The sequence below is a fragment of the Clarias gariepinus genome, chromosome 5 (assembly GCF_024256425.1).
Source record: "Clarias gariepinus isolate MV-2021 ecotype Netherlands chromosome 5, CGAR_prim_01v2, whole genome shotgun sequence".
Taxonomy (NCBI): domain Eukaryota; kingdom Metazoa; phylum Chordata; class Actinopteri; order Siluriformes; family Clariidae; genus Clarias; species Clarias gariepinus.
The window spans coordinates 17,460,669-17,486,342 of NC_071104.1; the positions used below are offsets into that span (position 1 = coordinate 17,460,669).

Genomic DNA, 25,674 nt, shown 5'->3' on the forward strand with positions numbered 1-25,674 from the left:
GATAAAATAAAATTAAATACAATTTTTTAAAATCATATTAATATTGAGTCACTCTTAATAATAACAATGATAAATCTCTTTTCAATCAACAAGTCTTTCTAAGTCTTTGGCTTCAGTCATCTTAAAAACAGTGGGCCAAAGTTTCTCCTCAGCGATGTGAAAGACTCATTGCCAGTTATTGCAACCGCTTGATTGCCGCCAAGGGTGGCACAGCTAATTATTAGATTTATGGGGGGAAATACTTTTCCACATAGGGCCAAGTAGGTTTGGACAGCTTTTTTTCCTTAAATAAAATCCTCATCTTAAAACTGCATTTTTTGGGTATCTTTGTTTAATATAAAAAAGAATTGATTTGATGATTTGAATCATTTAAGTTTGACAAATCTGCAAAAAACAACAACAACAATGAAACTGGAAGAGGCAAATACTGTTCCATGGCGCTGTAGTCAGTGTCGTTTATATGAATGAATCATACTTCAACCATACTGCTGCTGTGTCACACCCACACAACATATTTTTACACTTTTATAACTTGTATCATTTTACTGTACAGTTTGTAAATCCAGCATCATTTATGGGCTTTTATTCTAATTCAATTTTGTTTTGTAATTTCTGAAAATATTGTACAGATGTCTTCTGAAGACTTCTTAAGGGCCGACTTTGGCCCTCATGAAAGTCACTCAAATGCTCATGCTTGTTTTTTTTTTTTTCTGCTTCCAACACATCGACTTCAGGTATAAATGTTTACTTGCTGTCTAATATTCTATATCCCACTCTTAATTAATGCTGGTTTCAAAAAAAAGATGTCAGAACACACAGTGCATCCGTGTTAAGGTGGCAAAAGAGAGACCTACTAAACATTAGCATGTGGTCATAATGTTATGGCTGATCTGCCATAACACACACACATTATATATATATATATATATATATATATATATATATATATATACACACACACTCAACAAAAATATAAACGCAACACCTTTGTTTCTGCTCCGATTTTTCATGAGATGGACTTAAAGATCTAAAATTCATTCCAGATTCACAATATTACCATTTCTCTCAAACATTGTTCACAAATTAGTCTAAATGTGTGATAGTGAGCACTTCTGCTTTGCTGAGATAATCCATCCCACCTCACAGGTGTGCCACATCAAGATGCTGATCTGACATCATGAGTAGTGCACAGGTGTACCTTATACTGCCCACAATAAAAGGCCACCCTGGAATGTGCAGTTTTGTCTCACAGCAAAATGCCACAAGCATTGAGGGAGCGTGCAATTGGCATGCTGACAGCAGGAATGTCAACCAGATCTGTTGCTCGTGCATTGAATGTTCATTTCTCCACCATAAGCCGTTTCCAAAGGCGTTTCAGAGAATATGGCAGTACATCCAACCGGCCTCACAACCGCAGACCATGTGTAACCACACCAGCCCAGGACCTCCACATCCAGCAGGTTCACCTCCAATATCGTCTGAGACCAGCCACTCGGACAGCTGATGACTGACTCGGACAAGCTGCACAAACTGTCAGAAACTGCATGCTCGTCGTCCTCATCGGGGTCTTAACCTGATTCCAGCTCGTCGCCGTAACAGACTTGAGTGGGCAAATGCTCACATTCAATGTCGTCTGGCACGTTGGAGAGGTGTTCTCTTCACGGATGAATCTCAGTTTACATTGTTCAGGGCAGATGGCAGACAGCGTGTGTGGCGTCGTGTGGGTGAGCGCTTTGCTGATGTCAATGTTGTGGATCGAGGGGCCCATGGTGGTGGTGGGGTTATGGTATGGGCAGGCATCTGTTATGGACGAAGAACACAGGTACATTTTATTGATGGCATTTTGAATGCACAGAGATACCGTGATGAGATTCTGAAGCCCATTGTTGTGCCATTCATCCATGAACATCACCTCATGTTTCAGCAAGATAATGCACAGCCCCATGTTGCAAGGATCTGTACACAGTTCTTGGAAGCTGAAAATGTCCCAGTTCTTGCATGGCCAGCATACTCACTGGACATGTCACCCGTTGAGCATGTTTGGGATGTGCTTGACCGGCGTATACGACAGCGTGTACCAGTTCCCACTAATATCCAACAACTTCGCACAGCCATTGAAGAGGAGTGGACCAACATTCTACAGGCCACAATTGACAATCTGATAAACTCTATGCGAAGAAGATGTGTTGCACTGCATGAGGCAAATGGTGGTCACACCAGATACTGACCGGTTCTGAGTCGCCAGACCCCCAATAAAGCAAAAAACTGCACTTTCCAGGGTGGCCTTTTATTGTGGGCAGTATAAGGTACACCTGTGCACTACTCATGATGTCAGATCAGCATCTTGATGTGGCACACCTGTGAGGTGGGATGGATTATCTCAGCAAAGCAGAAGTGCTCACTATCACACATTTAGACTAATTTGTGAACAATGTTTGAGAGAAATGGTAATATTGTGTATCTGGAATGAATTTTAGATCTTTAAGTCCATCTCATGAAAAATTGGAGCAGAAACAAAGGTGTTGCGTTTATATTTTTGTTGAGTGTATATGCGATATACTTAAAAAAATCTAATTTTTTTCACTGTATGGTTTGTGTAACTATGAACATTGTTACGTAAATATTTTGTACAGTTATGGTAACCAACAAGGACAGGTCAGGGTTACAGAGAAATAACTTCTGTATTCGAAAAATAAACAACTTACCTCACTCTTCAGTAATTTTACCTCTTGACATGCCTTATCTGGCATGTCAGTCCACGCCCATTGGTGCCAATATTGACAGAGGGTGCTGCTCCAAAGCCTTGAGCTGCAATTAAATATGAACTCAACAGATCCAAGTTGATCCTTGCTGGCGTTTAGTTCTCACACTGCTGTCACGTATGGAACTTACCGTGATCGATTAATTACTGCTGCAATACTCAATCAGCCACTGATGACTTCAGCATGGCATCAATTGGACAAATCATCTTTTGGAGGTATCTGTCAGGCAATGTTTAGCATTTATCATAAACTAAGGTTTACCTGTTTGTATGTCTGTAGACCTACGGTGTTATGTGGGCATTATGCACTCTTATAAATATTTTCTTCACTTCCAGTAAAAATATAAAGCTTGAAAATAGAGATCTTTATCTATAAAGTACATCTTGGATTATATAGCTGCTGATTTGTCTCTTGCAGCATGATTGTCCTCATATTTGTAATGGCTGGACTTTTAATTATCCTTTTGGTTATTGCATTTTCAGGTTAGTCTAAATTTAAATTTGTGATACTTCAGACTCAATAAGTGATCGTATATTTTTCTATACAATGTTAATTGTATTTTCTGTACATTGCTGTGTGATTCCAAGCATCCCAGGGCTCTGTGCTGACCACCACACCTTTTCCTGTGGGCAATCTGGAAGAGGATGTCATCCTGGATTGCAACTTCCAAACCAAAACTGGCCAAATTTCTTCTGATGTGTCAATCACCTGGCAAAAGGACGGTCTCACTGGGGTGGTTTATCAATACCAGAAGAAAGTAGCTAATTTACAGCAGCAGAACCCACAATTCAAAAACCGAGTTGGCCTTTTCCCAGATGCTATCCCCAAAGGCAACGCTTCCCTTCTCTTAAGAATGGTAAAAACGGACGATGAAGGAGTGTATCGCTGCAGTGTGGCTGCTTCTGGAGTCACGGGTACAGTCAGCATTAACCTCAGAGTGGGTGGTAAGTAACTTTAAATAGTACGTCTGTAATTACTTAGATAAAGGAAAGTCTGTAGTATTTATAGGAGAATATATACAGTTAGACACTACTGTTTTATTGTGTCGTTTGCAGCTTTCTCAGCTCCCAATATAAGTAGGTTAAACAACAGACTGATAGCCAAGGCTCAGAGATGGCTGCCCCAACCTGATGTAACCTGGACAGATCAGAATGGAACACTGTTAAACAGTAGCAACCATTTTAACAAGACAGAGATGGGGATTGTGCAAGTAATAGGCAGTCTCCTAGTCCAAGTGACTGACGGGAAGTACATCTGTGTCATCCAGAATGCTCTTGTCACATCTGTCACTGAAGCTTCTGTTACAGGTATTAATTTATGTGTGTGTGTGTGTGTGTGCACGCACATGTGTGCATGTGTGTGCTTATAGATTAACCTAGACATACTTATAAGCATAAATCTACACACAGACTACATTAAATAAACAACTGCACTCAACCAGAATGAAAACATTTACTCAGACATCACACATGACACCTACCAAACCCATGATACTTATTAAAGACTGGTGGTGAATTAATGACAGTAATAATTTAACGAGACAGTGTTATGTGAATGAAACAGACACTTGCTAAAGCTTTCATCTTAACTGTCTGCTGTTTTTACTTTTCAGGTAACAGCATTTCAACAAGAAATGACTTCACGTTTAATTCATCACCAAAGCCCATCACATCTCATGTAATTATCACAGCAGTGATCTTTTTCTGTATGGTTGTATGGTGAAGATACATCTGGTGGATATGGAATAAGCTATAAGCAGAGACATGACTCACATTGTGTTGTAAAAAATGCACACGAGGTTTTGGTAAATATGCATCTCCTGATATTTGACTTTACCTTATGGTATTTATATATGCAGCAAAACAGCTGCAACTTTTTCTGTAAATACGATTTAAGATGTGTTTAAATAAACGTCTGTAATGTCCATGTATAAGGTTGTGTTTTGTTTCTGTCAGGATTCTTATTCTGATGATGTATCTTCTTGAATCTTCCACGCTAGAGTAGATGCAGCACAGCAGATGGCGATATTACTGCAAATCATTAAGAGCGCGTGGCAATGTAAGCCCCGCCCACCATACGTACGCAATTGCCGATTGGTCAGAAATCGAAGATCTCTAATATTATTAAGCGTTAAAGCATGTTGCCTGGTGTACTGTTTTCTCGCGAGACTGTCATTCTTTAGCAGGCTTTAGACTAATTACATTATTTTTCTCCAAATTGCGATAGGCAAATTTTTAAAGATATAAACAGTAGGGTTAAAGTGTATTAACATGTATACACTGTGATGTAGCGAATTAGGTGACATGGGATTAGTAGAAATGTGCAAATGAAGTCGTATGTAAACTATTTCGTCTGCAATTTAGCAAATTATAGTTATTTAATTTATCTTTGATATATTTACCATATTACTCTTTAAAGGTGTAGAATTTTAATGTCATTGTAATAAGACACAAATAAGGTAAATACTTGTTTATAATATGCATTATTAATTAACAGTACTGTAAAATATACCATATATTTGGCAACCTCAAGCAATTTATTGAGTTCTGTGGAGATCTTTGGAGAGATTTGTAGAAGCGCCAAGAAAAAACTGTTCTGAGAAAAGTTCTAGAATCAGGGCCTGTTTGATTGAATCAGTTCTCCAATTCTAGACCTGTTCTCAGAACTGTTGTTCTTAGCGCATCTACGAATTCCAGTTGTATAACTCTCAAGCAGACCGTGCTCCTAGTGTTTTTGCAATGGAATTGTTGTGAAAGGGTGATCTTGCGTCGTGTATCTGGCAACCCTGGGAGCAAGTAAAACTTTGCTGGAAGTAGTTAGATCCGTGTGAAGTGTTCGTAGGTCGGAATTCGCTACTGTAATATTTTAATATCGACGCGTATTTTAGTGTACACGTGCCTTGGAGATTTATCACTTTAACGCACTGTTACTACCATGTCGGACTGTGAGGAAAAATCCGCTCATAAAGACGCGAAAGACATGGGGACGAACAAAAAGTCGATTAACGGGAATGCTCGGAGCTCCAGAGCGGTTTGTGGCGTGTGTAAGCGCTTGTACCGAGAGCCCAAACTCCTGTCGTGCCTGCACACGTTTTGCGCAGACTGTATCCGCCAGCTCGAGGCGTTTTCCCCGCTGAGCGAGCGAGGCGCGAGTCCGGCCCGGGAGCGCGTGCTGTGTCCCGCGTGCGACAGTGAGGTGGAGCTGCCGCGCGCCGGGGTGGACGCGCTCACTACAGACCATCTGGCGCTGGACGAGGTGTTCATGGAGACGCTGCTGCTGGACAAAAGCGCCGTGTGCGACCTGTGCGGAGACGCCGAGGCCGAGCAGCGCTGTGAGGTGTGCAGCCACAACCTGTGTGACTTCTGCAGCCAGGCGCACAGGTCAGTGTGTCACAGCTTATCTACAAACGTTTATCTAGTCGGCGTTCAACTTAGGGGGTGGAGTTAAGTTTCGTACCTTCTTTTACGACTTAACTCATTCGCAACGAAACTAAACCAAACTATTCTCACTCATCTTCTATACCTGGAGCCTATCCTAGGACACTTAGGACATGATACACACACAATGTACACACAAATGCACACACTCACATGCTTATTCACACACTTTGGGAAGGGCAGTTGGGGTAATGTGTTCGTCTTTGGACTGTGGGAGGAAACCAGACTACCCGGAGGAGGAGAACATGCAAAGCCCATGCACACACACCAGAGGCAGGAATCGAACCCAGACCCCCCAGGTGCAAGGCCACAGGTGCCACAGAAACCAAACTACGTTTTCCTTAACTCTGTCCTAACTGAAGATTTCTTAGGGATCCTGACATACTGTAGCTCGTCCATTGTCTCAAGATGATCACAAGCCAACTTTTCAGATGATTTCACTCGTTATTCTTAAATGCACAGCATAGAGCCTTTTATTTTTAATTCTTTCTCTTTTTCATTCTTTTAAAACGAATCCCAATGAGTCCCAATGGCTTTGAAGTCATAACAGTACACAAGCCTACATAAGGTGCAAATACACCACACTTTGAGATGAGTGTGTGCCAATAAAGGCATGCAGAAGGATAACCACACAGGACAGCCTTACATAAAAGCTTTTGCACTTTGGATTATAAACTGTTATGTAATTTAGCCATAAAATTTGCATAATAATTTAATCTGGATTTGGTGCCTCCAATTTCTAACTTGCGTAGTTACTTTGAAATAAGTTTTTAAAATCATCTATATTGCTATCTCCTTAATTTACATCACTCTCTGCCATATTGACTGGAGTAAAGTTAACATAGTATAACAGAAATGTGGGCATAGCCACATACCTATTCTCTAAAACTAGAACCTAAAATAGCCACAGAAACATGTTTTAAAGACAATGTTTTGCCTCCTTATACTTTTCTCATTAATTTAGCAAATCACAGTTTTTCTTCTTTTTTTTTTTTCTTTTTTTTTTACAGGAGACAAAAGAGGACATCCAATCATGCTATTCACAGCTTAGAAGAACTAAAGCGCCAGGGCCGTCTGTCCAGACCTGTGCTGTGTTCACTGCACTCCGACCAGGAGTTGCGTCTTTTCTGTGAGACCTGCGATCTCACTATTTGCCTGGAATGCGCCGCCACGTTTCACAGGGGTCATTGCTGCAATCCCATGCATGAGGCCGTTCATAGGCATGGTGACCGTATCCGGGAGCTGGTCTCCAGGAGTCTGCGGCCTCGTCTCGTTCATCTGGAGGAGGCTGTAAGGTGCGTGGAGGTTTCCCAGGAAGCTTTGCAGTCTCGGGCAGAGGCGATGGCGAGTGAGATCCAGGCCTTTGCTCAAGCCTACACAAATGCAGTGAAAACTCACTGTCGTTCTCTTCTGCACTCCCTGGAGGAGCTGAGACTACAGAGGCGCAATCAGCTTCAGCTGCAAAAAGCCCAGTTGCAGCAGGCACTGTGTGATATTCTTGGCAGTGTTGATTTTGCTGAACGTTTACTCACATGTGGCTCTGAGGCAGAGATCCTCAGTGTGAAGGGAGTAACCACAAGGCGGTTAATGAGCCTGTTGGAGTTGGTGTGCAATCCACAAAAGACCAGCCTTAGCCATGCCACTGGTGGCGATATCTGTTTCTTACCACAGGAGCTTGCAGAGCAGGTGGACGGATTTCCCATGGTAGGAGTTCTGCAGGCCAGGACTGTAGATCCTAGTAGGTGCACAATTGAAGGAGAAGGTGAGGAGTGAGGCAACTAATGAGGTTAATTTCTTTGTAATAGTAAGCATTCACATGAAAGAAAAGTTGGTGTTTTTTTTAATTTTTTTTTTAAAGCTAGTATTAGAGGGGACATCTTACTCTTATCACTGGTTGTAGAATAGAGATTGCTAAGCTTCAGTATAGACTGCAGGCAGATATTACCATTTTAAGAATGAGAGGCAGGGCACTGTAGCTGCTGCTTGGGCATCAGTGGCTCAGTGGTAGATTTCTCGAATGATTCGCTGTGGCGACCCCTTGACGAGAGGATTATCATGCTAAATTATCGTTGATTATTATATATATATTATATGATATTTTATAGAAGTCCGTTTTAAAGAATCCCACAAACATCAGGGTCTGTGTTAAGTAGATCGATGTCGGTGCTACACACAAATTATTTATTTAACCAAGTAGTTATGGGGCATATGATTTACAGAGCTTAAAGTTTAGTTGAATGATGTAGCAGTCAGAGGGGCAACACTCCGAATACTTTACCCAGTCTCAGCTTTCCTGAAAGAATAACCAACCAAGGTTTTGTGTTTGCATTTTAAACCTTTTAATTGGTGATGTTTTGTTTCCTGACCATAAAGTCTGTTCTGTAGTTCAGTTTACACTGAACAGGTGTACTAATCTAATAGTGTGTTTCAGGGGAAACACTGCAGAAATACTTTGTACCAGTCATCACTCTAGAATGTACATGTGGTGGTTACTTTCATGCTGTACAGTACAATTATTGAATCTAGTCCAAAATACACATTCTTGGGAACTCAAGTACTGTTGAATTTCTAGATCATACCTCATGTCTGGATATACACCCACACGCATACACACACATGCACACACACACGCACACACACACACACACACACACACACACACACAGGAGTAGGGGAAGAAATGGAATGTAGTGATGACTGAATGTAGTGGTGACATTCCTCGTTCCCATGACAACTTTTCAGTCAGTCATGGTTTTCATCTTTTTGCCGTGTCTCAGCATGTCTTCCGTAGGTGCAGTCACCAGCCACATAATTACCAGGGAAACCTCAATCTGACACATTGAAAAACAGACTTTTTTAGCCTTCAATATAAGGGTAATTCATTTAAATAGTTCATTTTAAAGGTATACTATCTTAATATTGCATTTTACAAAATGTGACGAGTTATTGAGTAAGGATTAAAATAGAAACTCTGACAGAAATGCTGCCTTTGGCTGTGTTGCGCCTGCCTTTATTCTCATTCTTTATTTTCATGCAGCTAGAAGTCTATCAGTTCTGGTTTGTCTGTGTATTAGTCAGGTTCTGCAAACATCCGTCTCTCTAATCAGCTCTGGCTCATTATTTTGCAGGTGTACAACAATGTGTTGAGGGCCAAAAGTGCGAGTTTACACTTATCTGCCGGGACTCTGCAGGGGAGCTGATGGGCAAAGGAGGTGAATCTGTACTAGTTAGCATAATCCACACGGAAAAGAAAGAGTGGTGAGTTTTAGCTTTAAAATAGAAATTTGTCTATTATACACAGCCTGGCTTAAAAAAAAAGGTTAAAAAAATCTAACGTTTAATTTGTCTAGAAAGAAGAAGAAGAAGAAAGTAAATCAAATGATGTGAGAACCTGGTCATTAAGTACATTCAGGTTATAATCTGACTGCATTTTATTGCCATATAATGTGGCTGAGTCCAGACCTGACCCACAAGAGGCTTGTACAGTGGCCACTATGCATGATCGCTTCGCTTCATCCGCTTTCCCTGATTTTCACTGAGTTTTACCCTGATGCACCCCTCACCCTATCGGAAATAGGGTTAATCTGGACTTTTTCATTGCTCCAATCTTGAAGCTCCCTGATCTGCCTCACTAATTAGCGACTTTATGTCCACACAGCTGTTTAGCCCCAGTGTGGAACTTGCACTTACTTTTACTACTACACATAGCTGTGATTTCCACTGCCATCCTTCTTAACCCAATTCCAGTCATCTTAATATTTTCATTGCTTGATGCCAGGCAATAATTTAACCCTTGTAGGCAATCTAGGTCACTACCTCTAGACGAGTTTCTGAATACTTCTCTAAATATATTTGAAACTATTTTATTTGAAGGAATTTCACTCAAGCTTGCGAAGACCCACTTAAGTTCTTCGTGTTCTGTGTCCGTTTATTCTCTAAGCAGCCAGAATCATTAAGTAATTGGCTTTAGAACCAGTGAGCATTACTGTGTCACATTCCAGACTATTGCAGTAACCTTTTATGGCAGCCATTTGCCATCCACTAAAGCAGAAGGCGTCTCGGTGAAAGATGGCTAGGACTAGAGCTGTCCTGTGTGTTTGCGCTGTGTAAACCTAAGTGTTAGAGCATGCCCTGAGGAGGTTAAGGAGGTTTTATTAACATGACTTAATGACATAGTGTGGTTAATTACTAAATATAAACTTTAAATATAAGTTGAGTCATACTTGTGCAGTTGGGAACAAAGACTTGTCTAACAGCTAGAACTAAATGCGACTAAACGAGACTTTATGGATCGCTAAAGTGTACTCAACTAATAGTTTTCAGCTTAGTCTATTTTTTATGTATTCATTGTCCTGCACTCATCTCACACTGCTGTAATTTTGCATTTTATGCACTGTAATGATGTATATTACTATGTGTCACACCATAGTGCCAGAAAAAAAAAAAAACATTTTGCTCCAGTGTGTGTACAAGTTTGCGAGTCTTTGATTGACATTGTATTGTGGTTACAAAATATAGGAGGTGGTATCAAAAGGTTTTTAGACTAGTTAAGTAATACACCAACAGATGGCAGCACAAGGCTGCTCGCGGTGTCACAGGGAGCCCAATCTTCATAAGGGCCAAAAGACTTCATCCTGTGTACATTACAAGCTGTTTAACTGGTGCTTTTCTAAACACATCTGCTATTTTATTATGGACAGCAAGTTAGAACAAAGAGCGATGGAAACATTTGACATGATTTGGCAAGTTTGATTTGTTTTGAGTGGCACACGCTTCAAGAGCAGAAGAAAAGCACTGGAAGACAACAAGAGATCAGAAGACCTTCAACGAGCTCAACCCCCCAAAATTTCGAAACGATTTGGCAACTTGTGTCTGATGATCGCCGAAGAACAATCCACAACACGGCTGCTCTTGTCAGTGTGACATACAAATCAGTTTAGCAAGTTTGTCTCCAGAAGCAGAAGGAACATTATGTCAAAGTCTGGCAAGACTCTGTGAGCGTGCGGTGGATCGATCCCGTGTAGAACTTGGATGGGTACAACTTTGAGACAAAGCAACAGTCTTCACAGACTGAAAAAGGCGAGGCAGGTCCGCATCTCAACCAAGTGCATGCTCGTCATCTTTTTCGACATTCGCGGCAGTGTGAATCGATAATCCGTCCCCAGAAGTCAATAGCAAAGATGTACGGAGAAAGGACCTGGATCTGTGGCATGCTAATTTGTGGAAACTCTTTACACTGTCTTTCATGTCCTTACAGCAAAGTGGAGACAACAGTGATTGATAATAATGATGGGTCATATGCTGTCTCCTACACACCCATGAAGCCTGGATCCTACTCTGTGTGGGTGTGTGCCAAAGCGCAGCATGTTAAGGTAACAGATTGATTCTGCAGAATTTTAATGTATGGTTTCGGTATTAATATCGTGCCTTGCAAAAATATTTATACCCATTGAACTTTTTCACATATTTTCACAAATGTAAATGTATTTTATTGCGATTTTGTGTGATAGACCAACACAAAGTAAAACATGATTGGAAAGTAAAAGGAAAATTATAAATGTTCTGTTATGCCCTCAGAGGTTTGTTAGAGAACATGAGGAAAGAAACAGCATCATGAAGCCTAAGGAACACACCAGACAGGTCAGGGAAAAAGTTGTGGTGAAGTTAAAACAGGGTTGAACTGATAACATAATATCTCAAGCTTTGAACATATCAGAGACTGTAAAGCTAATTAAGTGGAGTTAATAGGAAGATGAATGGAGCCAAATACTGAAAAGTCTTAGAAGAAAACCTGTTAGAGTCTGCAAAGGACTTGAGACTGGGGCGAATGTCCACCTTCCAGCAACCTTAAACATACAGCCAGAGCTACAATGGTTTAGATTAAAGCTTATTCGTGTGTTAGAATGGCCCAGTCAAAGTCCAGACCTAACTTCAAAATTGCTGTTTAAAAGTAATTTTGTTCTTTCCAAGAAGAATAAGGAAAAAAATCACTATTAAGATGCCATTATATGTCGCATAAATATTAATGTGACAAAATGTGAAAAACTTGAAGGGGTATGAATACTTATGCAAGGCATTGTAGTTCCTAAAGGGTTTGATCACTGCAGGACTGTAACTGTGTTTTCTGTTCTGCAGGGATCACCCTTTGGGCTGACAGTCAAGAGAAAATATCAGCGCCACCATGGCATCTTCCATTGCTGCACCTTCTGCTCTAGTGGGGGTGCTAAAGAGGCAAGGTGTGGATGTCCTGGGACAATGCCAGGTACAACACGCAGAAATCCCTAAACCGCTAAAGATTTGAGGATGTATTTTAGTTCACCGTAATGACGAGCAGCATTGTGGCATGGTTTTGTTTGTGAAGTTTGTGTGTGTTTGTTTCACAGGAGGGTTCCAGGGCTGTGGTCATGGACATAAAGGTCACCCAGGCAAGCCACACTGGTCTTGCTGTGGTAGTGTGGTGGAGAGCTCCGAGTGTGTGCGCAGCCTCGTGTCGGGCTCTCGCCGTGGACTTGTCCGAACTGTGGAACTCTGATAGCTACCCTCACCCAGAACCACGCAAAGATTTCAGAGCTCTAAAATGTAATGATATATGCAATGCTTATTGCCTGTGAAGCTGGTTTATTCACCAAAAACTATTTAGACAGCTACTTTTTTTTTCTTTCTTTACATTAACATCTTTTTGTATTTAAGTATTGAGTGATTCTGATGTAACTTGACGAAAGCTTTAAAAAGTTGCTAAAATGAACACGAATTAAGAGCAATAAACACGAGTAAATATTCCCACACCAAATATGGAACTTTAACAGATGGTTTTATAAATTTAATTATTTAATTGCATTATTTCTAATACTTTTGCTTAATCTTAACTGTGTATAAATATGACCCTTTTATTCACAGCTATTAATTAGCATTTATAGATGTTACTAATCTGATATAGAAGACTTGTAGAAGTTTTAAAAGCTATATACTCTGTAATTGTATGTTTGTGCTTGTGCATGCATGTTTGACTAAAGATCCCTTATTGTTATATAGAGTGATGGATATAAAAATCTGTTTCTAGTTTCAAATGTGAATATACAGTATGTAATGCTAATTTATGTAATAAAGGGAGATTTTGAAGCCTAAGGAATGACATATCTTGTGTAGGAACACTGAGGAGAGTGACTTGGGAATCTGTTTCAGGTCAATCATTAGGTCATTGTGTGTATTCTGTAGAGATGCGTTGTAATTGAATAAATTATGTTTAATACTGGGTGAAAAAACAAAATTTTAGCTAAAGAGGCTAAAATTCTATGACTGAAAGTGTGCATGGTTTTCTTGATATGGATATGAACATTCGGTTAACTTTCTGATATACGTATATGTATGTCTGTGTGTGTGTGTATGACTAACTTGATTTTTTTTACTCTTGATTGCTCAGTCTGTATATTTTATAAAATGATGCTAATATTTGTTTAAATTATTCTTACAGTTAAGGTGAGTTTTGCCTTGTTTCCAGGTTTTGATAGTAATATTACACTTAAATTATTTAGAAACTGGTATTTCTTAAACTACTATGACTGGGGTCCACCAGCCAGTTCAGAATTAAAGTTCTCACTCATTTCCTATACCGCTTCATCCTGTATTCAGAGTCGCGGTCAGAATTAAAGTCTGGAAACAAATTGTCGAATAAGCAAGGAGTGTAAGATAAGCTCTTCTAGCCAACACCAGATGGCAACAATGCACTAGGGCTAAGCTACAGTATGGTGCGAGCGAGGCCGAGGTGTCCCCTGTTACTGCGTTTCCTGTTGTCCTGCTTTAAAGATTAATCAGTGTTTAGAAACTCACATTAATACTTGAAGCATTAATGTTAGCAAACTGTTGTCTACATCTGTTGTAAAGCTATGGATTATAACGTTATACACTCTATAACGTTATACACTCTATAACATTGTCCACTTTAATAGGAAACAGGAACATCTCTACCTCTGTGCATTCATGCAGGTTTTTAATCAACCAATCATGTGGCAGTGGTGGTCAAGACCTTCAGTCGATGTCAACAGTAAACAGTGTTCCAGGGTTTGGGAACTTGTGCCCATGATAGCCTCAGGTCCCTGTTCTTTGCTGCCAGGAGTGGAACCTGACCTGGTGTTTTTAAGAATGGTATGGATCACAGCATGCTGTTGTCACCTTAATTCATAGCCCATAATCAGTTTTTATTAAAAATACCTGTTTTTCTTTGTTTAATTTATTAAACATTTTTTAAATGACCTTTTATCCACCCTGCTCACAACCACGTTCGGTTTACCTCTTTATTTTCATCTTGAGGTATCTTGGCTAATCATTTATTTATAGATTGTTTTCTGCAGCATTCAGTACATATTCCTACAGAATTGGTAAACAGTAAATTCTGAGCTGAGAGACGTTCACTTTGACAGTTTGACAGACACATTTATATGTAAAGAAAGATGTCATGTAGCATTGTGATTGAACACTTAAAACCATACTATGAAATAGTCTTTATGTACAATCAGTTATTTGTAGATTTGGAATAAATAAATGCAACTTCAGTTCCATACAGTGAAAGCAACGTTTTTGTTTGACACGTGATCACTAGAGATTACTGGATTGTCCACATTGTATACATTACAAATACATTACCTAAAAAAGCAATTCATCATTGCTTCATTTTGGACCCTGTCTGGTTACGCCACATTCCTGCTTGTCACGTTTCTAAAGTGTATAAAGATGCAGTGGTGTTAAGGGAGTGGTATTTAGACATACATACAATATTTAAATGCCTAAGACAATTATATAACAGGTTTTGAAACCAACACTTTGTCATGTCCCAAAATTCCCTTACCCCATGAATCTCGATCAAACACACCCTCTCATGACTTAGTAACTTAATAAAATAGCAACAAAAACAATAACAACAATAATAGCCAGTGTTTATTTAAATTGCTCTGAACTTGGTTTGTCTCAAAGTGTCATCAGCAGACTTGCATCAAGACACAGAACTACTGGCAGAGTTCATGACAGACCCACGATTGACAGGCCGCAACGATGACCAGTACCTAAGGACCTATGCACTCAGACTTCGCTATGCAACTGGCACATAGCTGCAGGCCCGTTTATGAGACGCGAGGGGTACCAGGGTTTCCAGACAAACCATTCGCAACCGACCCACCACTTTGGCTTGAATGCCAGACGACCATTGCAGGTGACTCCACTGACACCAAGACACAGCGTGAACGTTTGCTGTGGGCACAAGACCATGTGACCTGGACAATGCAGCTGTGGTCTACCGTCCTGTTCACTGATGAGTGTCGGGTAACCTTGCACAGAAATGATTGTCGTCAGCGTTGCTGGAGAAGGCAAGGTGAGCGATACGCTGAGGTCAACATGGTCCCCAGGGTTTGCTTTGGTGAAGGAGGTGCAACAGTCTGGGCAGGCATCACCAGTCAGCGCAATACAGATTTGATTATTGTACATGGCTCAGTCACTGCATGTTCTTACCTCAGAGACATTATACAGTATAACCCATCATCATCCCCCAATTCCGCCAGCACACCCCAAACTTTCTGTTCATGGATGATAATGCTCCACCACATCGTGGCAGAATTGTCACAGCTCGACTTCAGGAAGTTGGAGTGCCTCATATGGTATGGCCATCAATGTCCCCTGACCTGAACCCCATAGAGCATGTCTGGGACCAGTTGAAGCAGAGACTGGATGATCGTACCCCACCCCCACGTGACCTGGCAGAACTGCGTGTAGCACTTGTGGAAGAGTGGAACGCATTGCCTCAGAACAACATCATGAGGCTAGTGAGGAGCATGAGACGTCGCTGTCAAGCTGTTATTGCATCAAATGATGAAATCACCAGCTAGTGACATTGTCAATTTTTGTTATGTGGGGCTATCCCTGTTATGGTCTAAATTTTTGGGGTAATAAATATTAAACTAATGAAAATTGTGTTTATACATTATTAGTAATATCAAAGGGAACCTTTACTTATTTCATTCAAATTCAGAGCAAATAGTAGTGTAGAGTAGTGTATGTATGTATGTATGTGTGTGTGTGTGTGTGTGTGTGTATAGAAAAATAAAAAATCGTAAATTGTATTTCTGTAAATACAAGTACTGTATTGTTTTCCTTTTTTTCAATAAAAATATTTGCAAAAAAAAAGATCCTTTTGGCACGCAGAACATGCGGTGGGCGTGGCTATATGAATCACTCAACAGAGCCAATCAAAGTCATATTTAACTATGTATAGACAGAGTGTATGGAAGAAACAGGAATGAAAGTGCAACAAAGCTTGTTTTACCCCAAGAAAAGGAAAGGAGCCTATGAAAACTGAATCTGCAAAGATGAATGGACAGATCAATATATGTTTATTTTTCCTGCAGAAGTTTAAAATCAGTTTGTCTGATATGTTCTGAAATAATGGCGACAATAAAAAGCAGGAGTATGAAACGAATATGGACGCAGCAGTCCAAGCAGTCCTGGTGTAACAAAGCAAGAAGAATCCTTTCACATGCAAAGTTTAAACTGTCCACGTGTTTAACGTAGTTACTGAAAATTTACAATAATACCAAAAAATAAAATAAATGTATGCCTCTCTTCTGAGAAGAATGAGGCGACTACTGACATCTTTAGAGAAAACAATATACATTATTGTAAAAACAATATTAATATTAATACAAAACATGGCTCAATACAAAACATTGCTGCCATAATTCAACTCCATTAAAAAAAAAAAGGGCATGGATAACACTTGTTGAAATGTGTATACATTTTTGGGCGCATCTGTATTATTGAAATGCTATAGAAATTTGCTTATTTTTTATATACTGTACTTACAACAAATGCACAAACAGGGAATTTGAAGAATTTTTTTGGACCAGACCTTATGCCATTTTAGCACAGTACCTATGGTGTGAACAAGGGGAAGGCTTTTTTTACGTTCTAAGTGTGTTTGGTGTAAAAATCAGTGCCTTGGTTGACCAGGCTGATGGGTTGCAGGCGGGTGTTGGGGGCGGAGTCATGTGTTGGGGGCGGAGTCAGGTTTCTGCTAGCTGTTGCAGGAACAACATCATGGACATTGGAGGCTCGCGGTACTTACGCGTAGTGATCGGAGTGGGAGAGTCACATGAGCTTAAATCCGCATTAAGGACTTGAAGACGTAGATGAAAATATTTATAAAAGCATTGTTGCATAGTGGTCTTTTCTCCCCTGTGGCGTCGTTGTGAGCCGGAGCAGCGATGAGGGGATGCGGTTCGGGCTACAGGCGGAGACAGATGAGCGGGCGGCTAAACAGGGTTAGCTTCATTAGCTAGATGCCTTTACAGCATTGAGTGCAGCTCGCATTTATTATGTTCCTATCGAGATTTTTTGTTCGGGTCAAATGTTCACGAGGCGTTTAGATTATTTGGTTTGTTCCTTTCGGTTTTGTGGGTTCAGAGAGAGAACGTTCATATTGCTGATCTTCACGGTATCAGGGGCGGCCTGTTCCACGCACACAGCCCGATAACACACTCCCAGCTGCGTGTGTATGTATGTGTGTGTGTCTGTGTGTATTTATTTATACACACCGCTTTTATTCCATCGGGCAGCACCGTGGCTGGGGCTTTAATCATGAGGGATGTAATAAGATATGGTGTGTGAATTGTCATCTTCTGACCGTGTCAGTAAATTATATCAGACATAACGTGTGTAGGAAAAAGTCCCTCAATGTCCGAGTACTGTGAGTAAAATACGGCTGCCGGTGAGGAAGCACGCGCGCCTGCTGTTCAATGCTAAACGCTAATATCAGCAAGCTACTCTAGCTAGCTAATGCTTAGCTGGCTGGACAAAAAAAAACACGTCTTGCACTCTGGAAACCTTTTTGGATCTTGGATGGGAGAGAGGATCAGGATCCTGACGGTATGTGGACACGACGTTAAACCAGTTTAGAGTTACCTCATTCGGTCAGGTGTGACAGCTCGCGCTAGCTCAGTCTAACCGTTTCTGTAACGCCTACAACAAGCGGGCGCGCGCGCTGCTGCTAGGCTACTGGGAGCTAGCCGAGCATTTTATTGGGGATTGTTTTTTTGGGGATTGACTCGAAACTTTTGTTGTAATTTTTCTAAATGGTGTGTGTGTGTTTTTTTTTTTAAATAAAGCCGTAATGAGATTTGTATTTTTTTGTTTTGTAAATGAAATTGCTAGACTTGTTTGGTATAACATTAGCTTGCTAACTTTACAACGCTTAGCATTTCATGTAGCTATGTGATTTCATGACGGCTGTCAGGTACGTAGTTCAGGTTATATTTTGTTCTAAGTAAATGTGTTTCCATCCTAGCATGCCAATTTTTCCTGGTTAATGTTTCCCTTGAATTTCGGTTTAGAGTTACACAGCAATATTTATTTTAGGTAAACCTTCATAAGAGCCTGGAATTGCCATGGAAACTAACACTGCTGGCTGTTCAGCCTCCTCAAGTCTATCACACTTACCATGACTTAAAGTATATTTTCCTTTTTTTCAGATCAGAGTGAGTTTACTACTTTGATGGACACGGTCTACTTTACGCACAGGATGTACATACCACGTTGGCAGTTTTGCACTTGTTTGCTGCAATGAGATAATAGAAGTGGTCTACATGAGAGAACTGTGACATTTGCCTCTCTATATCCCCTGTTTGATATTTGAACATCAGAATATGACCACGCAAGCTCTTTTGCCACTCTCGGGGCGCAGGATACCCACTCTGTCTCCAGGTGCATCATCTTTCCCCCACCACAGGGCAACCTTGCGGCTCTCAGAGAAGTTTATCCTTCTCCTCATCCTCAGTGCCTTCATCACCCTTTGCTTTGGGGCGTTCTTCTTTCTTCCGGACAGTTCCAAGCCCATGCGCATTGACTTTGTGGATGTTTTGATACCACACATTGAACAAGGAAAGGAAGGACGTCATAACAGTGGGCAGGTCATACATGGCCAAGGAGTCCACGATGAGCATCGACACAGGTGAGCGAGAAGTTTTGTATTTTTTTATGATTTTGAATTTGTTAAGACGTTGAGGAATTTTCTTTTCCCATTGTTAGATTGCAGGACTTTTTACACGTTGTTTAGTTCTAGACACATAGGAACATGAGGCACACATGGGCATGAGCAAGCAGACCTGTCTGACAAAAAAAATATCTTTGGCTTAACACAGGTGCGCCTCATTCGAGGACTAGCATCTCTGAGCTTGCTGATAAATCTAACCAGTTTTTATGGTGCGATTCGAGACTTCCCCCACTATTGTCTCTAATTTCCTGCATGCTGAATTTTCTTCACTTGGGCCTGTTTGTCTTTCCACATTCCAACAAACAAGTTGTTTACGTTGAGCAGACCTGTGTAAGTAGGTAAAATATAGGTGCTTGTACTACTATATATAATGTATGTGTATGTATTTGTTTTACAAAGCCTTTTTTAGCCCAGACCTATAACCTTTTTCATTATTAGTTTATGATTTCACATTATGCTGACAGTCGTTATTAATGCAACAAAAAAATTTTTTTTTAATGAAAACCTAATAATTAAAAAAAGTGTGCCTTGCTGAATAATGGTGGCTGAGAGAACATCTCTGAAGTCTCATCACAGTTGTATCAAGATTGACGTTACAAAGACAGTGTGTTTGTTATGTAAAGAGATGATGCACGGAAAGAAATGATAAATGAATGACAAATTCCTCTGTCCGTATTACATAAAACACATTGTTTGATTTGCTTTTCTTTTTTTGCGCAGCTGGTAATGGCTACAAATGCTAGCTCATCAAGAAAATTTATATTTCTATATTTATAACATTTGTACTATTAAACAAAAGATGATTTGGCTGTATGACACCATGTTCTTCGGCTAATCACGCAGATGACATAAGCAGAATGTCAGTTTTCTTTAATAATAATTTGAGATAGCTTATTGTCATGCAGTCTGGCCAATGTTTGTTGAGATTAACTCGCACAGTGTAAAAAATATTCACCTGGCATTAAAAAAAACATTACCATGCTGTGTTTTGACCAGTTAGAGCATTTTGCACAACCCACCTAACAGAAATTGAACTTGTCAGTGTAATGCAGGCTTTAATGATGCTTGTTCACATCAAAGATTTCATGATAATATTTAATATATCGCAAGTGCATTCATCAAAGGACAGGATGTGTGGCAGACCTAAATGAGGATGAGGGCTTTTATTCACAATGAAGGGGAAGCAGTGTACCTAGCAGGCTCAGGCCCAAAGGATTTTTTGCCAGCTGCAATCCGGACTATACAGGTGTACCTGACGTCGCAAAATCGATAATAGCACTTTAGGAACACAAACAGAATTTTTGAATGAGCCATTAATATGCTGAGGAACTTGCACTTTCCTAAAGCTTTTTTTTTTTTTTTTTTTTTTTTTGAGAACTTCTTTATGCATGCACACCTTATGCAAGTCTCTCATTAAACTAATGGAGAATCACTTCAGTCTGTCACCCTCTCAGGTCAGTAAGGTTTGAAAAAAGCTGAAACCAGGGTTTCATCATTTTAATCAGGGTTAGCAACCAGAACTTGTTCTGTTACGAGTGAAGAGCAGAGTTGGTCATCTCCACTGATGTTGTATTGCTTTATGTTCAGAAATATTTCTCTTTCTATTAGTTAATGCAGTTACTTTAGGAATATCTTTGTTTCTATAGAACAGTTTCACTTGACGAACTTGGTGAAATAACACGTTACTTTGTTGACATGATGTTTTCCTGTCTTTTGGTAATATTTAAACACCATGCACTTTACCCTGTTTAAATCTGTATTGTTTGATGTTCATGTCCAACCTAATTTGTGTCAAACATCATATGGTACCAGATGAAGTAGAACAAATGGTTTATAAGCTTCCGTCTTGTTAAATTGCTTGCAGTTGTGCTAGATCATTAGGAAGCAGTCTGCTGGTTTGCTCACACCACTGTGAGGCTACTTTAGTGTCTTTACTGTTGTGTAGTTACTCATCATGAATAATATATTCTGTTGCCTGGTCATCTGCTTTCGTTCATCACCCATGGCGAGATTAGCTCATCTTGGCCTGAGTTGTGGACATGAACACAAAGCACGTTGTCTGAAATTTTCTCCGAGCTGTGCCAGGGTCTTTGCCAGGCTACACACAGTAAGTCCAGGGTCTACCACTCTTCACTATATCAGACTAATTATTGTCTTGGAGATGGTTTGAAATAACGCATATGGCATTAAATACTGGATTGAAATATGGCATTAGATAGGTATCAACAATAACTGTCAGACATCTCAATATCAACTGTTCAAAAGAGATTAGTGCACATTTTTTTAAATACTTTACAATAGTATTACAATGTAGAAAGATTATTTTGTTTTTTAATACATTTTATTTTACTCGCCATAGTAGTTTTGTAATAGTGCACATATCTCTATAAATAAAAGAGAGGTTTTGTCTGAACATTGGTCAGAGCTCGCTCTTTCAATAATATATTTAAGTTTCATATATTGGAGGACCCAAAACCAGTTTTATAAAAATTAGTCTGTATGTCTGTCCCAAGGATCAGCAAAGTTTCAATAAAATTTGTCCAGCCAAATGTTATTGAAATTTTGCCGATCCTTAGGTATTTGACTGAAGTCAAACCTGCGTCATCAGTGAAATCAAAATGTTAAGTAGAATGTAATAACCGCAAGGTTTGACAACGTACTGTGAATGCATCAATCTGGGCGCATTTTAAAATTGACTGCTGGACAGAATGTAATTAAACTTTTGCAGTGCTTGGATATCTGCCTGAAGTTTAAACTGCCCCATAAGTTAACTCAGCATCTTGGATTAAAAGCGATTTTATTAACAGTTATGTGCTATATTTAATAATTGACATTAAAATAAGGTACAAATAAACTGCTTTGCTCAATTTAAACAAAAACCTGCAATAATAGAATATCTACTGAAAACTAAACTGAATATTTTCACTGGGATAATGTTTTCACCTAAAATAATAGCTCTGAAGTGGTGGTAAGTAAAGTGAATTTTAACCCTGTTTAAAAAAGAAAAAAAATAGAACATATGGGAAAACAAAAAAGAACAGAATAAAACGTGGCAAGGAATGATTGCATACGTTTATGTGAAAATATAATTATTGTTGAATCACATGTACATTTCAGTTGTTCCGGTTAAAGAATTAAAGTGCTTGCAGTTTCTCTGGAATCCAGACGAAGACGCGTACCTATCTGCTTCTCGTGTTCCTTCATAATGAAGCTTTTAAAAAGTGTGTGGACAGCAGAGTTTGTTTAAATTTACATTTCAACTGCCTCTTTAGGATTCTTTTTTTTTTTTTTTTTTTTTCTTTTACACACACAAGACGTCAAGTGTTTCAATTGTAGATAGCCAGGCTCAAAAGTACTGCATTACTTTTACAGCCCAGCATGACCTTCGCTTCAAAGTTACTTTCAATTTAAATGATATCATATTTAGAAAGCTCTCTGGCTAGTTTTTCTAAATGAATACTTGAGTCTTACTTTATGACTAAAAACGTATCACAACACGTTTAAACACTTACACTGCAATATGATCACTTGATATTTTTTAAAAAGTTTTTTTTGTTGTTTTCTTTATATTGTTTTTTTTCTCTTTTACACTCACTTACATTATAAACTCTTAGGATGGAAATGTACCTGCGTTCATGTAGACAGCCTTTTACATCATAAGCTTGTTTGTTCACGTACTTGCCTGTATACTAAACATGTTACCGAGTTAATTAGGCGGCAACTCTGGGTTCCAGTAAGTTTTGCATAACGTAAACAAACATAGCAACACTCGAAGCTTAGATTCCCTGTCGATCTTTAAGATGGTATTCAGTGTCTTATTTTCTGAGGATGCACGAAAACTGCGCACTAATAAAAACGCAGGATATGAGAGACCGCCATCATGCGTGCTTGTACAAACATAAGTTAAAAGTAAGTACAGTCGACCCCCTCGAAGTCGCGGTGGCTTCAGTTATTTGCAGATTTTCTTACAACCTAACTAATAATTGTTGTGGGACCCACACATATCCTCCGCGATCTAAAATTTTTCATGTGTTTTAACGCTAAACTTTTAGGAACCATATAATTCATTTATTTTGCAGCAAATATTTTAGCGTAAATTCAGCTAAATTTCCATGTAAAATTATAATACCGTATACATTTTTTTTGTACTGTTGAGAGAACACAAAGCAACCATAGAGGAAAACGGAGAGGAAAATTTTAGTACATATAGGGGTAACATCTGTATTTTACATTCTAGCACTGCGGGAGACACAGCAGTACAGTATATGGGTTTACCGTTCCTTAAAAAAAAAAAAAAAAAAAAAAGGGTAATGTATTAAGCTGAGTTTGAGTTTACCGATGTTTATTCTCCAAAAAAAAAAAAAACTCAAATACTTCAATGTATATTTACTGCGTAATCAGTAAGAACAGTTTGTATGGGGTTAATGCTGTAAATGATTTGTCTCAGTGAGTTTTTGCTAATATCCTGAAGTATATAACAGTATATAACACCTTCTAGCATTTTTGTAAAACAGGAGCATTTTAGTAAAAATTTACATGATCAGCTGGTCTGGGTTTATTGTTTTAAGAACTGTAGAATGTTTGTTTCTTTAATGAAGAAACAACCCCCCACACCAAAACCCACACACAATACTTTTATAACTGCTTCAACAGATATTTTTTTTATTGAGTGCCTCTTAAATACTTTAACACACCTGGAATTTAAGGGAGGGGTACATACTGTAGCTCTACTGATGTTACACAGTTTTGGCTATTGACCTGTTGGTAAAAATATCCTGCAGAACATAAACCTTACTCCTAGTCATCTCACTGAATAAGCATTATTTTTCTTATACATTAAGAGTGTTAAGTAAAAAGGTTATGGCAGTCAGTATAAGTTACTGTACATGTCTGATGCTTTGTGCATCTTGATCAGAGAGCCTTAAGAAGAACTCTGTATAACTGCATTTAAAGGTTTACCAAAGTGTATCCTCAAGCTAATTGGAGCAAAGCGTAAATCCACTGAGAATACAGTACTTGTACCACTAAACTATCCCTCACATCTGACAGAAACCTTACCGATGATCCTTGCAAATCAGTCAGAATGTCTAGTTGGTCCCCTGAGATGCTGCACTACTATGATGCAAAGGGAATGAAATGCTCAAAGTGCATTACTGTGTGCGGCTCAACAGTTCATCGTCTGGCATCGTCTGATTTCGTTGCTCTTTTGTTTATGGTGTTTTCTTTAGATGTAACCCAAAATTATAAATTAAGTCAGAGACAGCGGCAGTGAATAGGATTGACTGGTCAGGGTTTTTTTTTTTTTTTTTTTTTTAAGTAAGGGAGAGAGCTCCTGGGCTACAGATGGCTGTAATGGGATTCGAACTTGTTGTCTTGGGATGATGTTGCAGAAGTGTTGCACCACTTGAGCGCCCATGAGTGATTGTCACAGAATTAGTTACTGTATATCTGAGCCTCATCAGCTGTTCCTCGGCCATTGTCATTGACATGGTCATGTGCCAATCAATAAAAAAAAATTCTTTTTTTAATAACCTGACAAATCCTCCTAAAATTGTGTTAAACTGAAAGGGTCATACAAATGTTTCATGAAATGTTTTTATACAGTGACATCTTAACAATCCTTAAAATTGAATAAAAAAAACCAAACGCCTGGTTAAACTGAATTTCAGCAGTGCAGTGATTCTGTGTAAGCACGAGCCCACAGGCTGAGTGATGTAGCTAATCACAGCCATTCTCATATTCACTATTACTGCAGGATGGCTTGTGTAATGTTGCTTTTATGTTTCATAAACAAGTCATTAACACTGAGTAGGTGACCTTTAAGGCACAAAATTGACAATTATTCTGTTTATTTTTTCCCCTGTTGATCACATCAGCTAGCTCACTAATTAGCCCATTAGATTGATTTTGTATATTCTTGTTAAAGATGTTTTTGGTAAAATGTATGTCCCTTCTTTATTTTCATCTTCACCTGACAAGCTGTGTGATCATACTAAATATAATCACCCTTGTCGTGCCACTTGACAAATCAAATTAGTGGACCGCAACTAACTGGTGTGTAAGAATGTGCATGTTAGCAGTGTTCAGAGCGTTATGCACAAATAGTGAAGGCACTAAAAGAAGAAATGGCCGTTTTAATACCCTACTATTGCTATAATAGACATTGTGATTTGTACTCAGTACAACAGAGCATGTGAACAAAGCAAAGTACTGTGAGCATTTGTAATTTGATCAGAGAGAAGCATGTAATTAAGTTTTTATTGCACCTCTTTGCTCCAGGCACCTCAAATTTTCTGTTACTAAAAACATTAACATGAAGAAATATTTTACGATTTAGCATTTTAGTTAACAAACATACTGTTGAATGACAGGTGAGAGAGATGGCAGATTATTCCTAATATAAAAAAAAAAAAACAAGTAGGACAAAGATGGGCAGAGAATGGGA

The 25,674-nt window shown here is 39.2% G+C and overlaps 3 protein-coding genes across 4 annotated transcripts in view; all 3 read left to right on the forward strand.

The window, feature by feature from the left end:
- Positions 1 to 2,868: 2,868 nt before the first annotated feature.
- vtcn1 (V-set domain containing T cell activation inhibitor 1) lies at positions 2,869 to 4,682 on the forward strand. The gene is made up of 5 exons (XM_053497283.1): positions 2,869 to 2,977; positions 3,180 to 3,244; positions 3,350 to 3,706; positions 3,818 to 4,069; positions 4,375 to 4,682. Exons 1-5 carry the CDS (start codon positions 2,946 to 2,948, stop codon positions 4,482 to 4,484), a joined length of 816 nt encoding a protein of 271 aa, XP_053353258.1. The 5' UTR covers positions 2,869 to 2,945; the 3' UTR covers positions 4,485 to 4,682.
- A 690-nt stretch (positions 4,683 to 5,372) lies between these two features.
- trim45 (tripartite motif containing 45) lies at positions 5,373 to 14,677 on the forward strand. Of its 2 annotated transcripts, XM_053495904.1 has the most exons (7): positions 5,373 to 6,142; positions 7,210 to 7,961; positions 9,328 to 9,457; positions 11,457 to 11,571; positions 12,335 to 12,461; positions 12,583 to 12,778; positions 14,183 to 14,677. In XM_053495904.1, exons 1-6 carry the CDS (start codon positions 5,697 to 5,699, stop codon positions 12,729 to 12,731), a joined length of 1,719 nt encoding a protein of 572 aa, XP_053351879.1. In that variant the 5' UTR covers positions 5,373 to 5,696; the 3' UTR covers positions 12,732 to 12,778; positions 14,183 to 14,677. The 2 variants fall into 2 exon arrangements, with proteins under 2 accessions (XP_053351879.1, XP_053351878.1); XM_053495903.1 differs by lacking the exon at positions 14,183 to 14,677 and having other exon boundaries at positions 12,583 to 13,529.
- Positions 14,678 to 17,252: 2,575 nt separating this feature from the next.
- The window catches only part of man1a2 (mannosidase, alpha, class 1A, member 2), an 85,408-nt gene continuing 76,986 nt past the window's right edge, over positions 17,253 to 25,674 (forward strand). Inside the window, exons 1-2 of the mRNA XM_053496176.1 lie at positions 17,253 to 18,106; positions 18,709 to 19,187. Coding sequence (XP_053352151.1) covers positions 18,883 to 19,187 — 305 coding nt within the window. The 5' untranslated portion in view covers positions 17,253 to 18,106; positions 18,709 to 18,882. The remainder of the gene's footprint in view (positions 18,107 to 18,708; positions 19,188 to 25,674) is intronic.

Coding starts and splice junctions, on each gene's coding strand:
- trim45 (XM_053495904.1), top strand. CDS start 5,697: ATGTCGGACTGTGAGGAAAAATCCGCTCATAAAGACGCGAAAGACATG. Junction 11,572..12,334: donor CCAAAGCGCAGCATGTTAAG/GTAACAGATTGA, acceptor TCTGTTCTGCAG/GGATCACCCTTTGGGCTGAC. Junction 12,462..12,582: donor ATGTCCTGGGACAATGCCAG/GTACAACACGCA, acceptor TTTGTTTCACAG/GAGGGTTCCAGGGCTGTGGT.
- vtcn1 (XM_053497283.1), top strand. CDS start 2,946: ATGGCATCAATTGGACAAATCATCTTTTGGAG. Junction 2,978..3,179: donor GGACAAATCATCTTTTGGAG/GTATCTGTCAGG, acceptor TGTCTCTTGCAG/CATGATTGTCCTCATATTTG. Junction 4,070..4,374: donor CACTGAAGCTTCTGTTACAG/GTATTAATTTAT, acceptor TTTACTTTTCAG/GTAACAGCATTTCAACAAGA.